The 14457-nt window shown below is 36.3% G+C and overlaps 1 protein-coding gene across 1 annotated transcript in view; it reads left to right on the plus strand.

Moving 5' to 3' along the window:
• Positions 1–14457, plus strand: part of LOC140138011 (CYFIP-related Rac1 interactor B-like) — a 78387-nt gene that overhangs the window by 38911 nt on the left and 25019 nt on the right. Inside the window, exon 4 of the mRNA XM_072159843.1 lies at positions 12669–12774. Coding sequence (XP_072015944.1) covers positions 12669–12774 — 106 coding nt within the window. The remainder of the gene's footprint in view (positions 1–12668; positions 12775–14457) is intronic.

Below are 14457 nucleotides of genomic sequence, written 5' to 3' on the forward strand. Positions count from 1 at the left end.
TACGGTTGTCAAGATATACATGTTTTTAGTTTCTTTGTATTCTATTGTTTTTGCCAATATATTGATGAAGTTAATGAGGAAAATTGGCAAAATATGCTCATGAATATTCATGTTTGCCAATATTATACCAATATCTTATGAATAAACCTTCATACTAAACGCATCCCAAAAAGAAAGTATCCAGTTTGATTTTGGTCCATAAATCAAAAATGGGTCTTAAATCAAGACCTCCCATAAGACAGCGTTCAAGCTTTGACTTGCGTTTGGCGGACAGAATGGTGGAAACTTAAAGTGAAAGATATCCTACTTAAAGGAACATTTTCTAGGGTGAAATTTTGTGTAGAAACTGAATCTGACATAAAAAATGCACAATTATCAACTTGAAAATTTTCCCCATAGCACTGTACAGGCATATTTCTGCCCGAAGTCCCCAAATTGGAGCAAAAAAAATAAGTCCTTCAAAATGGGGATACTCAGGGCTAAACAAAAAACATGTTGCTCTAGAGGGAGGCATTGGTATGGGCAACATGTCTTTTGTTTAGCCTCAAACCTCCCAATTTTGAAGGACTTATTTTTTTTGCAAAATCTGTGACTTTTTTCACGCCCTCAAAATCCTTAGGGGTGGGGGTAGCATTTTGCAAGTTATTTTATTTTCTGTAGATCTAGCGTACTTGTTTGTTATATCACCATTTAGCTAATGAAATACTGATCAAATAAACACTTAAAGCATCCCTATAGCTCATACCATTGTGGAGATATGGCGTTTTCAAATTGAAAATGATGCGAATATTGTATATTTTTCTAAATCAATTGTCACCCGAACCCTCAAGTTTCTAAAAAAAAAAAAAAAATAAAGAAATATATGGATCCCATTCAATGCTTTTAATATTACAATTGTACCCTTGTTACACAATTAGAATAGAAAATTAGGCACTATTTGATAGTTTTCATGTTCATATACTCACAGGAAATCTGCAAGTCAAAATTTTTGTCACCCCAAAATGGCAATTTTCGCCAAAATCGGACCAAAAATGATTTTTTCTCAAAATCTATAAAAGATAGGGAGTTTTAAGTGCCAAAATCTGAAACTAGATGACATTTTACCCTTGGAAACATATAAACATTCAAGAATTTTGGTTCTTTTCACCCCTAAATACTTTTTTTTTTTTTCACGCGTGTCCGCCAAACGTAAGTCAAATCTTGAACGCTGTCATAAGTATGTTACACAGATTAATTTATTCCGCACAGTTTGTTACCTCATTTGTCCAAATCGATGCAGAATTGATGACACAATGACTTTTTGAATGCAATCACCTCAATTTTAAAAGTTGCAGTAAATTCCTGTTGATTTGGTGATGATACTCAATATGGGTAGCGATAGATCAAGAGTATGCGCCGCAGATGTCTGGCAGTCATTGTTTTTGACTGCGAAGTGTAAAGGGTAAAACATTGAGGAAGGAGTAAAAGAGTATCTGTATTGAATAAAACACATGAAGTGAAGTCAAACAGTCTTAGACCGTCTCTGTTATTGTGTACCTTTATGAAGAATCGTGAGAAGCAGGAAAACCACATCATAGGGATTATTGCAACTTTTAAAATTGGGGTGATGGCATTTAAAAGATCACTGTGCCATCAATTCTGCATCGATTTGGACAAATGAGATATCAAACTGTGCGGAATAAATTCATCTGTAACATACGTTTGGGAGGTCTTGATTTAAGACCCCATATTTGATTTATGGACCAAAATCAAACTGGATACTTTCTTTTTGGGATGTGTTTACTTTTATTTTATATGATTTTGACATGAAACTTTGCCAATGTGTTTCTATGGCCTAAAACATTAACATGTGATTTTCCCGCACATCTAATTAGCATATTGGCAAAAATTAATATTAATGAGCACATTTTGCCAATTTTCCTCATTAACTTCATCAATATATTGGCAAAAACAATAGAATACAAAGAATCTTTCAACAGCAATATCTCAAAAACCGTTTGTCCGATTTGGCTCAAATTTTAGAATTAAGATTATTTTGCATATCTCTAGGGAACAAGTCTATTTTAATCTCAACCAGAGCAACTTGATTTTGCCTTTCGTACCACCTTAAAGGCACATGAAAAAGAAATGGCACAACAAAAATATCACAATCCATGCATTCACCTCAAATTCTGATTAACATATCCGTAATAAATGATGGTGACATTTCACAAGTTTGTGAAGATGTTATATTCATCCTAGGCAGGCATGTATTATGCACAGTACACTCTCATTTTGAATGAATGTCATCAATTTCACATCATATCATATTGATGATGTATTCAGAATGTGAATCTATTATGGTTATGTCTTGGGGAAAGGTGTATTGTTCTGTAGCTATTACAAAGAAGCTAAATGTGTTCCTTGAGCATTTTCCTGTCATCCTAACTTCTCTATAGATCATGTTAAGCATTTCTTATCATATTGATGCTTTTAAAATTAAAATTTAAGTCCACACCAGAATATACATGTAGTTAGGGACTGTTCACAAACACTTGTTGGGGGGCGGCCTGAATTTTTTGACCCTCCTAAGGGGGGCTGAAAAAAATGACCACAAATTTTCCTGGGAAAAATATGCTTTTCTATGGTGTTGACCCATAATTTTCATGTCAAAAAGGGGGTCCCTGAAATTTTGGAGATCTCAACAGGGGGACCCGAAAAAATTTTGCGATGAATTTTTTTTGCATCGGCCCCCCTAACAAGTGTTTGTGAACGATCCCTTACACTAACAATTTCTTAAAACACATTTCAATGTCATTATCTTAATGCTTCATGTATCATGGGTGTAACATTTTGTGTTAAATTTTGATTTGTAAATAACTTAACTATATATACTCTTGAAGTCCAAATTATTGAGAACAAAATTACAAAAGTTTCCACTTTCATGAGTGAAAGTTTTCGACACAGACCATGATCAGTAAAAAAAAACTAAAAGTCCATTCTTTACACATTTCTCCCTCAAAAAAGTCCACTTTTTAAAAATAAAAATCTGGCTTACAAGCCTGAATATTTGAAGTTCATCTTAAAACTCAATTAAAGATGAATTATTAAGCTTTTGGTTCTGCTCTAATATCATACTAAACAAAATGGGTAGAAAAGGGTATTTGAAGTGACAAGTTTGCTTTAAATAATATGTCAGACATTATTGACATCTGGTTCAACTTGATTGTGTGTTCACTGTTCAAAAGCTTCCCTAAAGAAGATTTCTATTGAACGAGGACTTTTCTGTACAAATTATTTAGGCACGTACGTCATTTATTGGACATGTCATCTACTTGTGTTTAATTTCCTGCTACCAGCATCATCATCATCGTCGACTGTGATGCAATGGAGCAAATTTGAGTCTTATGTCGGGCAAAATCTATCTTGAGATGTGGTTATAAATGGTGCGCAGTGTGAATTGTTTCTAAAATTCAAATTAAGACTTTAATAAGCACTACATGTATATTAGAAACTGACTCTCTCACTTGGATGATAACATCTTGGGAAAACATAGCTTTTGAATTTATGGAAATGAAGGGATAACTAGAATTTTATTTTCTCTGACTTTGTACTTGTTTTGTTTGATAGCATAATCAATTGGAGGAATCATATTGAGAATGGTAGTGTAGAGGAGCAGTGCTCTATTTGAATGCAGTGAGTCATGAAATGACAAATTCTTAGGAAATGGTCATATTTTATCTGCCATACAAAAGCGTTATGAATGCATTTCAGTATAGGGTGAGTTCGCACTTGGATAATAAAAACTTAATCAGGTCCACTGTTGGATAGGCCCTACATGTAGGAAAACCTGTACATACTCGCCACCCTTACCCCCTCACTTCCCCCTATACACACATACACCTGGACCAATCCCTAAAGAAAGGATTTAAATCTCCAAGATTTGTACTATTATATGGAAATCATTAGGCATGGTCCTATTGCTCATGCATGTAAAATCTAAATTGATACCAAGTGAAATGATGCATTAAATTGAGTTGGAATAATGAGAAAAGTGATATGTGGGATGCTCACATTGACACCTGATGGAATTATGAGCATGATCCATAGTGCACAGAAATAGTCTCAAATTTTAAAAGAATTAAAAAAAAAATGCTCAAATTCATCAAATCATCAATTTCAACCTGCTGGGAATGCTCAGTCAGAACTACAATTTCTACACATCATGGCCATTGTTGAGCCCAGGTGATGAGCATGATGAGTAAAACTAATTACAGTTAATACTAGTGCAGACATAGGAGGCTTTGATTTGGTATTATGTTGCAATGTGCGGCTTACGCTGGTTCAGTGACCATATTACCACTATTTAATAAGTTATGTGATCTGTAGACAATGAGATGGATGGAAGGTTAACCTTTTGAAATGGGAGGTTTCTTGGGCACCAAGATAAACACAAGGGAGAATAGGAAGAAAACAGCATCTAAGTCCTCGCAAAGTCGATCTTGAGTTTCCCATCAGGTAATTTCTGAAAAATTCATTATTTTTGTGACTTTCATTATATGGCCAAACATCAGTGTAAAATGTGTTGTTATTTGCTATCAGACGCCATCGATCGCAATGAGTTGACTGAATCACTGGTAGCGAAATGGATGTTTTGATTTTTGGCCCACTAATAAATGCACAGATATTCATCATTTTGTTGGCAAAATTTACCAATTCTTATTTTTATTTTTGGAAAATCACAATAATGAATTCAAGTGCAGGCCCGAATATGAAGTGTGGGTCAGCCGAGTCAATTCTGAAACTCAGAACAGGGAACCGCTATTATTATCGGGAATTGCCTGTTACACATGATCGCACACAAGGTCGTAGGCAATTGGTCGGACCTCATCTGCCCAGAACATATTGACCCAGGTCAGCATACCGCCATATCCTTCCCGACATGCTTAGTAGCCAAGTCCGTAGAAGAGTAGATCCACACACTATGTACACAAATATACATTTGGCCACATTTTATTATACGATTAATAATGAATTTATTAAACATGGTAACAAATATTCTCTAGCAAATCGGTTATAGATGGAACTGGTAGGCATATTATAAATTCGGGATATTAAATATCTTCCTGACCAGCCAGATCTGCGCATGGTCAAAGACGAGTATCAGACCGGCGCAAACTGGCTTAGTCTCCACATCAGCCAGTTTGGTTCCGCCCCTCCACAGGAGCGTAACCTGTGTAGGAGACTCGGTCGGACCTGGTCGGACCTCATCTCTCCCCATCGATTGTGTCCTATAATCCCCGACATTGCCCTTATGAAGTCACATCGCCCTGCTCAGAATTGACTTTCTGAGGCCTAATCACATACAAAGTGAAAAGATCAAATGACTTCTGAAATGTTTTGTGATTGAATGAAACATGTGATATTTTTGTGTGAAAGAGAAGCAACAATCACCATTTCGAATAGATGATCAAAAATTACAAGAAAAGAAAGGGCAATGCCATCACTTCATCTTAGGAGTTCTGATAGTGATAAGGATGAAGAAAGATTCAAGGTTTGATCTGAAAGTCTGTTTTTATACTGTTTTATGTTGAGTTTAAAACAACACATGTATCAACAAAATGGATAGAATTTCTTTTTTAAATTTTTAAAAAGAAGGTAAAAATGATAATTTTTAAAATAATACATATACAAATGTGCTTGAAATCATAATTTTGTTTGTGTGGTTTCTTTTAGATTCAGGTTTGTGAACAAAATAGAAATTTGATGATTTCTTGTCATTTGTGATGTGATCAAGCAAAATTGGTCGCAAGTTGGAAAAATTAATTTGTTTTTGAAACACTTCAGTTGTTCATATCTTTGGAACTTAAAGGGCATTTCGTGATCCACAGCCTCATCCCCCACTTTTCTCAAAAAAGTTGAGATTTTTATATCACTGGAAACCTCTGGCTACATAATGTTTATGTACAAAATATTTCTTGCAGATTAATTCGTTTTGCAAAGATATCGTGAAATTTGAATTTCGTTCTGGTGTATATGCCCGACTTCAGACTGATTTTGCTTGATGGCTAGATTGGGAATATAAATCCAAACCTGTATGCTTCGTTGTCATCATCATATTAAGATGCACGGACTGGCATTTCTGGCGGCAAAATGACACTTGAACATCATTGCGGTAATGTAATCCACTGATGAGAACACATTAATCAAATAAATGGATTGGGTGAATTACATAACTATCATTAGGGTCTCAAACATGCTCATCTAGCAAGGCACAGTTCTGTGAAGCTCATATCCTTGTACACTCATAAAATAACATTTGAATGAATTGGGTACAAAAATGCATCCTCTACAACTGTGAGATTAAAGTTTGTGCTATGCTGTTGAATGGAGGTTTTGAACTATACCATTGGAGATGAGACTATTTTTGAGCCATGAGTATGGGGGGATAGAATGGCATCTTTGGAAATCTCCAGGGAAAATCTTACTGCATAGGGAAAGAGTAAGAATGAATCTACCTTGGCTTATCAAATGATGGATCCATGGTTGGTCCCATCAGGGCACAGAAAAAAGCGGGAATGTGGGAAGGCCAGTAGCAGTGGCAGGAATTGGGGGAAAGTAAATTTCAGGGAGAGGGGGGGGCAAAATCAACTATTTTTGCATAAAATTGCTGCAAAAGTGGAAATTTTTGTGATTTTGGGTTTTTACTGGGGGGAATGGGGGGGGGGGGTTCTTACTGGGAAATCTTGAATCTTGAGAAGTGGCAGAAAATAATTTGGCAACTTGTAAAATACAAAAAATTACAATGTCACAAATGTTTATGGTCATGCACAGGCTGTGTCATTTTTTTTTTCATTTTCTGGGGTGCATGGGGAAATGCCCCAGTCAGAACTGTTGCTTCCCCCAGAAAAAACCTAAAATTACAAAAATTTCCACTTTTTGCAGTAATTTTGCACAAAATTGGTTGATTTTGCCCCCCCTGAAATTCACTTTGCCCCCCTTATGCCCCGAAAAAACCTGTCCCCACCTCCTCTGCATGTCCCCTCATAGATAAAACCTTGTGTAGAAAATCAAAATTGAATATGGATGCCATCCATCTTATCATAGACCCAGGATTTTGTTTGATGGCATTACTGATCCAAGTTCACCATCGCTTCAATAATATTTCAATTTTCAGCCAATCATCCTACCCACGTATATTCGGTTTATAATCTCCTGGATGGATTGCTAGCTTCCTCTCAACTGACAGAGCTCATGAAATAACCTGTGTTATTTTATTATTTATCCAAATATGTTGGCCTTATGGAAGGAAGGATGTTTTCACAAAATGACTCTTGTGTAAGGGATATTGTAGGTTTGTAAATGACAAAGATGGTTAATATCTATAGCTGGCATTGGCAGGTCACTGGCAAGCGGTACAATGCGTGCCCGTGGCATAAACTGTCACAAAAAGTTCTATCCAAGGAAGATATTTTTGTCATTGTATTTGACTTAGAGGGCTATCATTTTCTTCGGAAGGGGGTCATAAATTTTTGGAAAGAAAAATAGGCGGAGGGTCATAAAATTTTTGATGACCAAAATGTAGGGAGTCACAAGATGACCACAGATAGTGTATTTATTTTATTCAAAAGACTGCATTCAATACAAATATAGCCTGTTTAGGGGGTAAGGTGTATCGGTTGTTTGGGGGGTCATAAATTTTTTGTTGACAAAATAGGGGGGTCACAATTTTATTGACACCAACTTTTTATAAATTTGGAACCCCCTTCTGAAGAAAATGATATCCCTTATTGTGTGTGTGTGGGGGGGGGGGTTGAACATGTATGATTTGACATTTATTTAGATAACACAAAAAAAACTTGATTCTTTTAGTACTGTGCATTATAAAAATGTGTAAGAAATAACGTACTTTCAGAAACAATTGATTAAATCTCTCTTTTCACATTCCTTGTCACTCTCTTTTTCATCCCTCCCTCTCCCCTCCCTCCCTCCCTCCCTACACACTATCTCCTCATGTCTTTATATCTTCATGACAATTCCTGTCTCTATCCATCTGTCACCCTCTCTTTACCTCCTCTCTCTCCATCTTTGCTCTCTTTCTCTACTGTCTTTTTTTGCTTCACTTAGCCATGCAATTGCAGCCTAGAGCTAACAAGTTGACCCTTTGTTTATCTCTAGCATTTATATTTCATGACATTTATGTAGAAGAACCTGATCAACTGTAACCAACAACTGGACTGGAAGATGGAATTTTGTTATTGCTGCATTTGATTTGCACAAGATTAGGATTCAGTTTCTATCAGGGAAAATGTTTATAAATTATCTTACTGATGGTGTGGATATGATTTTAGGTACTGTGTACAGTTTTACACGCTTTCACCTTTATGTCACTGAATAGTTGCACTAGACAAAAAGTCTGCAAATCTGCTCTGTGAACTGCCTTATATGGAGACAGACAGACAGACAGATAGACAGACAGAGGCAGGTAGAGAGACAGTCACAGTGTGATTGTAGGAATATCTTAATGTTCATTTGCCTTTTTTTTTGCTTTTTTGGCAAGAGAAGCATTTTTTGTGATATCTGCAATCAGAAAAAAGGTTTCCACCAAAATTGACACGTAAGATATTTTTGCATTCACACAAAAAGACTTTCTAGAAAAAGTAAAGAGATAATGAGAATCATTGAAGAAGCCATATATTTATATAACGCAATAGACCTTTTCATACTGAGTAATTCCGATAAAACCCGAAGCATGAAATAATTTCCCCAGTCATGCGCCGGTCGCAAGACGCATAAAAAGTACCTCTTCAGCATCATGTACAGTGCGAAGTTCCAATGTGTAACAGGCATCATAACTACGATGAACTTTCGATTGTCAATTTAGGGACGAGAGAGGTACTTTTGCCAATGATACACAACGTGCAATTAAGCGTGTGGTTGTAGCGTTGTGTAAGACTGACTATGGAAGAGGTGATGAACGTAAACAAACACGTTCTGGAAAAAAATTTAACTGACGAAAAATTACGGACATTATCCATTTCTTTCCATTAGTATCTTATTTTGAAAAACCAAGTAGCTGAGGTGTTAGCTCAATATGCTAGGAAAATATTTCTTGCGATGACCCCATGTTCAAATTGGCTTAATAAGCTGTATTTTCGCGCAAAAGGGTGTCGTAATTCATGACATTTCTTGTCTGCCAGTTTGGGTACAATTTGACCCCCTAGTTTACTAAATAAATATCGCGGTTTTCCGAACTTTTCCGATCTTGATATGAAAAGGTCTATTACCTGGTGCATAAGATCATTGCACTAGAAAGAAAGTCGCTGGCCACTTTGGCCCTACGCCGTAGAGATATTTATTAGTATTTTCTGGGACCAGATCTGTATTGGCACAAAGCCCTATTTCAGCCTACATAGAATAACCATCACAGCCATGATCAGTTGGGTAGACTGGGCCAATTAGCACTCAGTATAAGTCCCTTGTATAAGCTAGTAAAGACTTTACAAAAAGTAATGCAGCCGTTACAAATATGCCTTTAGCTTCAGCCCAATTTCGTTCAATATTGATAACACAGCAGTATTTTAAAAGAAAAACCCCTGGATTTTAAAGTTGCAGCACATTGTATTGATTTGAATCCAGCGCGAAGATGATGGCAGGTTTTACATTTAACGTTTAAAGCAGGGACTGCCTTTTGAGGAGCGTGAGAGCAATCACTCTCTACTACTCTCCTTTATTCTGATCTAGGAGAGTGAGTGTAGCTCCCTTAGTTGACTATTCTCTCTTTACATAATTACATTCTGTTGTAAATGCTTAAACAGCTTTCCTTGAAGGCTCCAGAAGAGCTATTTAATGCTCTCCTGCAAATTCCAAAAGACATTGCTATATTAAAGTGTGACTTATCTATGTTTTTTTGCTATCAGAAGGGAAAGAACAAACGAAAAAGGAAAGAAGATGAACAAAGAAGCCACTTGGCAGTGCACCCCTGGGATTCGACCCTCCGACCCCTCGCATGCCACACACAAGATCATCGGTCTGTACCCACTGGGGTTTCGCTGGCCCGGCCAGCAATTCCCTGGGTATATATGACTTCTGAGGCTGATTGCATCACATCATGTGGAATCCATGCATGCACAGTGCTTTTCATAGTGAGCTTTAGTGAGATTCAGTTCAGTTAGGGTTAATAGTTCTGAAGCTATGGACATGGTAATGGCTGCATTTCTTTTTGTGAGGTCTTTATGTCTGCATATTTTATATTACATGAAATCATTATAAATGTCAGATTTTATCTTTCTCATTTGCCATTTGCATCATTTTATCAGCACATGTATGCTTGTTCTATAATGCCAAGTGTGAATTTCAATGTACATTGTATTTTAAAGTGCCTGGTTTAGGAAACCACTGTTTGGCCCTTTAAATAAACATTGTATACTCAAATTCTTTTGATAGTAAACTCTAGCAAGCCATTTTATTTTCTTCACTTGAATTACTTTCCGGTTAGATATCATGTTAACCCATATCACAGTATACAATGTAGTAGGCCACTATTAAATTAACAATATTAAATGCTGATGTGTTTTCCAGAAGTGAGAAAGATGGGTGTCACCATTATACACTGTAAGATCCAAATACCATCATCAAGCAAATATGAGTCACTAGTTGGTCTACAATGAATTATTTCTCATTTGCAAATTTGTCAAGTATATTAGCCTCAAATGCTATTTCCTTTCAAAATTAAGTTTTCAATTTTTGGAAAACAAGCAGGTGTATAATACAAATTATAACCAAATTACAAATTGAAAAAACTGAAGGGTTAATTTGATTGCTTCCAACTATATTTTCCGACTTTCAACTGATTTTGCGAGATATGCAGTTGATTACTGTGTAAAGCGGAACAGACCTGTATAATGTGATCTATTTTGTGCATGTTAGCAGCTCAATTTATTTTCATATGTACTTCCTCTTTCCCTGTTATCAATTACTTCATAATATAAATAATGGTTGATATTTATGATTTGTATGGGTGCAGGCTTTGTACTTTCGAACCTACTGACTTTTTAACGTAAAATGCTACTACAGAAAGTGATACCAACCATTTACAGTGCTGATTTGTTTGTGGTGTAATCTTTAAGATTAAATTTAATTAGAGAAAAAAAAATGGGGTGCACCTGTTTAATAGAGCTTGCATTCCCTTGGCATATCACCCTTCCCGTTGTAATTTTATTAGGTTATTTTCTGTGATACAAAAGTTTCTTTGAATTATTTGTAATTTGATGCAAAGACAAGGTAATACAATGTATAACAAAGCTAAATTTGCAAATTAACAATGAATTTAAATTATTGCATTTGCTGCATTAAACATGCCACTCCCTTATTATTTGTGACCCGATCTAGCAAAATGAAAACAATGACAAAGGTATTTTTGAGTTATTTATAAGTGGATTTGCAATTCAAATTCCTTGACTTATTTAAAGAGCCAGGACTCGAGACTCGACTTTCCAAAATTGAAATGACTTGCCTCAGATTTTCAACTTTTCTCCATAGAGTGTCTCAAGTCTCTTTACTCAACATTTGACTCATTGAGTCAAATGACTTAAATCGACTCGCAGAATTGCTAGAAATGACTCGACTTGACCATAAAATGACTCAACTCTGTACCAATGTTTCAAATTTATAATTTAATTTTTAATTTTGGCACAATTATGTGCAAAAAAGTATGCTGAAAGGGGCAAATCAATTAAATATGCCTAGATATTTGGAAGCTGGAAGCAAATGCCACAGGTCACTAGTCCCAACCCTCATTCAGACAAATTAACTTATGATCCCTTGAAGGTAAAATACCAGATGCAATGTATTTGAACTACACTACCATTTTGCTTTTACTATTTTTTTCTCTTTCTGCGTGTTTCTACTGAGGGTAAAATTCCGGGCCATGCCGTGCCGTGCCGTGCCGTGCCGGGTAACGAGCCCAGTAGAAACGACTTGGGGTAATCGGTTGCCGTGTCATGCGGGTCATGTGCTCGCTTTTCGTGATCCACCTCTTGAGGTGGATCATGCCGAATCAAAGCGTGTAATCTGCGCAGTAGAAACGAGCCGTGTCATCGGTTGCCGGGTCGAGGTCATGCGTGTTGCAAAAATAACGCGATTTATATTCTACTTTGTATAGTCTAGCTTAGGCCTATGATGTAGTAGGTTCCTTCTTTCCGATATTATATACACTGGACACATGTGTGACTCGCATGAACTTGATGAAGTAAAATGGATATGACTTTACTTAGTCTAGGCCTACTTCTTTATAGTTAATGAGTTGGTTATATCTTTATAATTAATGAGTTGGTTATATATGAGCTGTAAATTAATTATCATAATAGCCAATTACTAGATCCATTGGTAAATTAATACAATTTGGATTTTACGAAAATACTAAATTGTGATTGTAGAGTCATATGCCATGAGCTGCATTCCGTGAGACATTTAAATTTAGGATATAATTAACCGTCAAATCTGTTTTCCGTACTTCGGTTTACAGGAAAAAAATGCCGTGCATCGTGCGAGACACGGCTTTCTGGTCTCAGTAGAAACAAGCTGGGTAACGGTGGCGGATTATGATCGGTATTTTGTGCCCGGAAAATAGCGGGTCAAAAAGCCGTACGCTCAGTATAAACACGCTGTTTCTTGTCTTCCATCTCCAGGCAATACAAAACCCACAAGATGTAGTAGCTCAAGATAGAGCGTGGCAGTCAGTTTGTCCACTAGTAGCACGACTTAAAAGATACTATGAATACTCACAAGATTTAGGTAAGTCTCTCTATACCATGCCACAAGATGTAATAGCTCTAGATAGAGTATGGCAGTCAGTTTGTCCACTAGTAGCACAACTTAAAAGATATTATGAATACTTACAAGATTTAGGTAAGTCTCTCTATACCATGCCACAAGATGTAATAGCTCTAGATAGAGTATGGCAGTCAGTTTGTCCACTAGTAGCACAACTTAAAAGATATTATGAATACTTACAAGATTTAGGTAAGTCTCTCTATACCATGCCACAAGATGTAATAGCTCAAGATAGAGCATGGCAGTCAGTTTGTCCACTAGTAGCACAACTTAAAAGATATTATGAATACTTACAAGATTTAGGTAAGTCTCTCTATACCATGCCAATAGATGTAATAGCTCAAGATAGAGCATGACAGTCAGTTTGTCCACTAGTAGCACGACTTAAAAGATATGAATACTCACAAGATTTAGGTAAGTCTATCTATCCCATGCCACAAGATGTAGTAGCTCAAGATAGAGCATGGCAGTCAGTTTGTCCACTAGTAGCACGACTTAAAAGATACTATGAATACTCACAAGATTTAGATAAGTCTCTCTATACCATGCCACAAGATGTAATAGCTCTAGATAGAGTATGGCAGTCAGTTTGTCCACTAGTAGCACAACTTAAAAGATATTATGAATACTTACAAGATTTAGGTAAGTCTCTCTATACCATGCCACAAGATGTAATAGCTCTAGATAGAGTATGGCAGTCAGTTTGTCCACTAGTAGCACAACTTAAAAGATATTATGAATACTTACAAGATTTAGGTAAGTCTCTCTATACCATGCCACAAGATGTAATAGCTCAAGATAGAGCATGACAGTCAGTTTGTCCACTAGTAGCACGACTTAAAAGATATGAATACTCACAAGATTTAGGTAAGTCTATCTATCCCATGCCACAAGATGTAGTAGCTCAAGATAGAGCATGGCAGTCAGTTTGTCCATTAGTTGTAGCACATCTTAAAAGATACTATGAATATTCACAAGATTTAGGTAAGTCTATGCCAAAAGATGTACTAGTAGTAGCTCAAGATAGAGCATGGCAGTCAGTTTGTCCGCTAGTAGCACAACTTAAAAGATACTATGAATACTTACAAGATTTAGGTAAGTCTATATATACTACGCCACAATATGTAGTAGCTCAAGATACAACATGGCAGTCAGTTTGTCCAACAGTAGCACGTCTTAAAAGATACTATGAATACTCACAAAATTTAGGTAAGTCAATCAATACCATGCAAAAAGCACCCCCTATCTTTTCTAAGAATTTTGAAATGCTTCAATATTTTTCAGAGAATATTGTATCTGTGATGTAGCTAATGCATTACACTCTTTTGCAATCCCTTTTGATAAAGTAATCACCTGACTATGCCCTCCGTAAAACACAACTTATCCCCAGTGATCACTCTGCCCTGAGAAAACCGGTTTTCGAACGGGAGCGGTTCTTGTTCTGAACTTGGAAGTTGTAAGCATTGTGAGATAAGTTGATATTGAAGTATGAATAACAACAAAATGGTTGTGAAGTAGACTACTAATGAAATAAAGAACAATCATGAACTTGAAGTCACTAAGTGGAACGCTGGGAAAATATGACAAAGACATTGATTGGCTGGAGCCCAGAAAAGATATCTTACACTTACCACAGTTCATTTC

This window comes from Amphiura filiformis, chromosome 17, assembly GCF_039555335.1.
Source record: "Amphiura filiformis chromosome 17, Afil_fr2py, whole genome shotgun sequence".
In the NCBI taxonomy this organism is placed as follows: Eukaryota; Metazoa; Echinodermata; class Ophiuroidea; order Amphilepidida; family Amphiuridae; genus Amphiura; species Amphiura filiformis.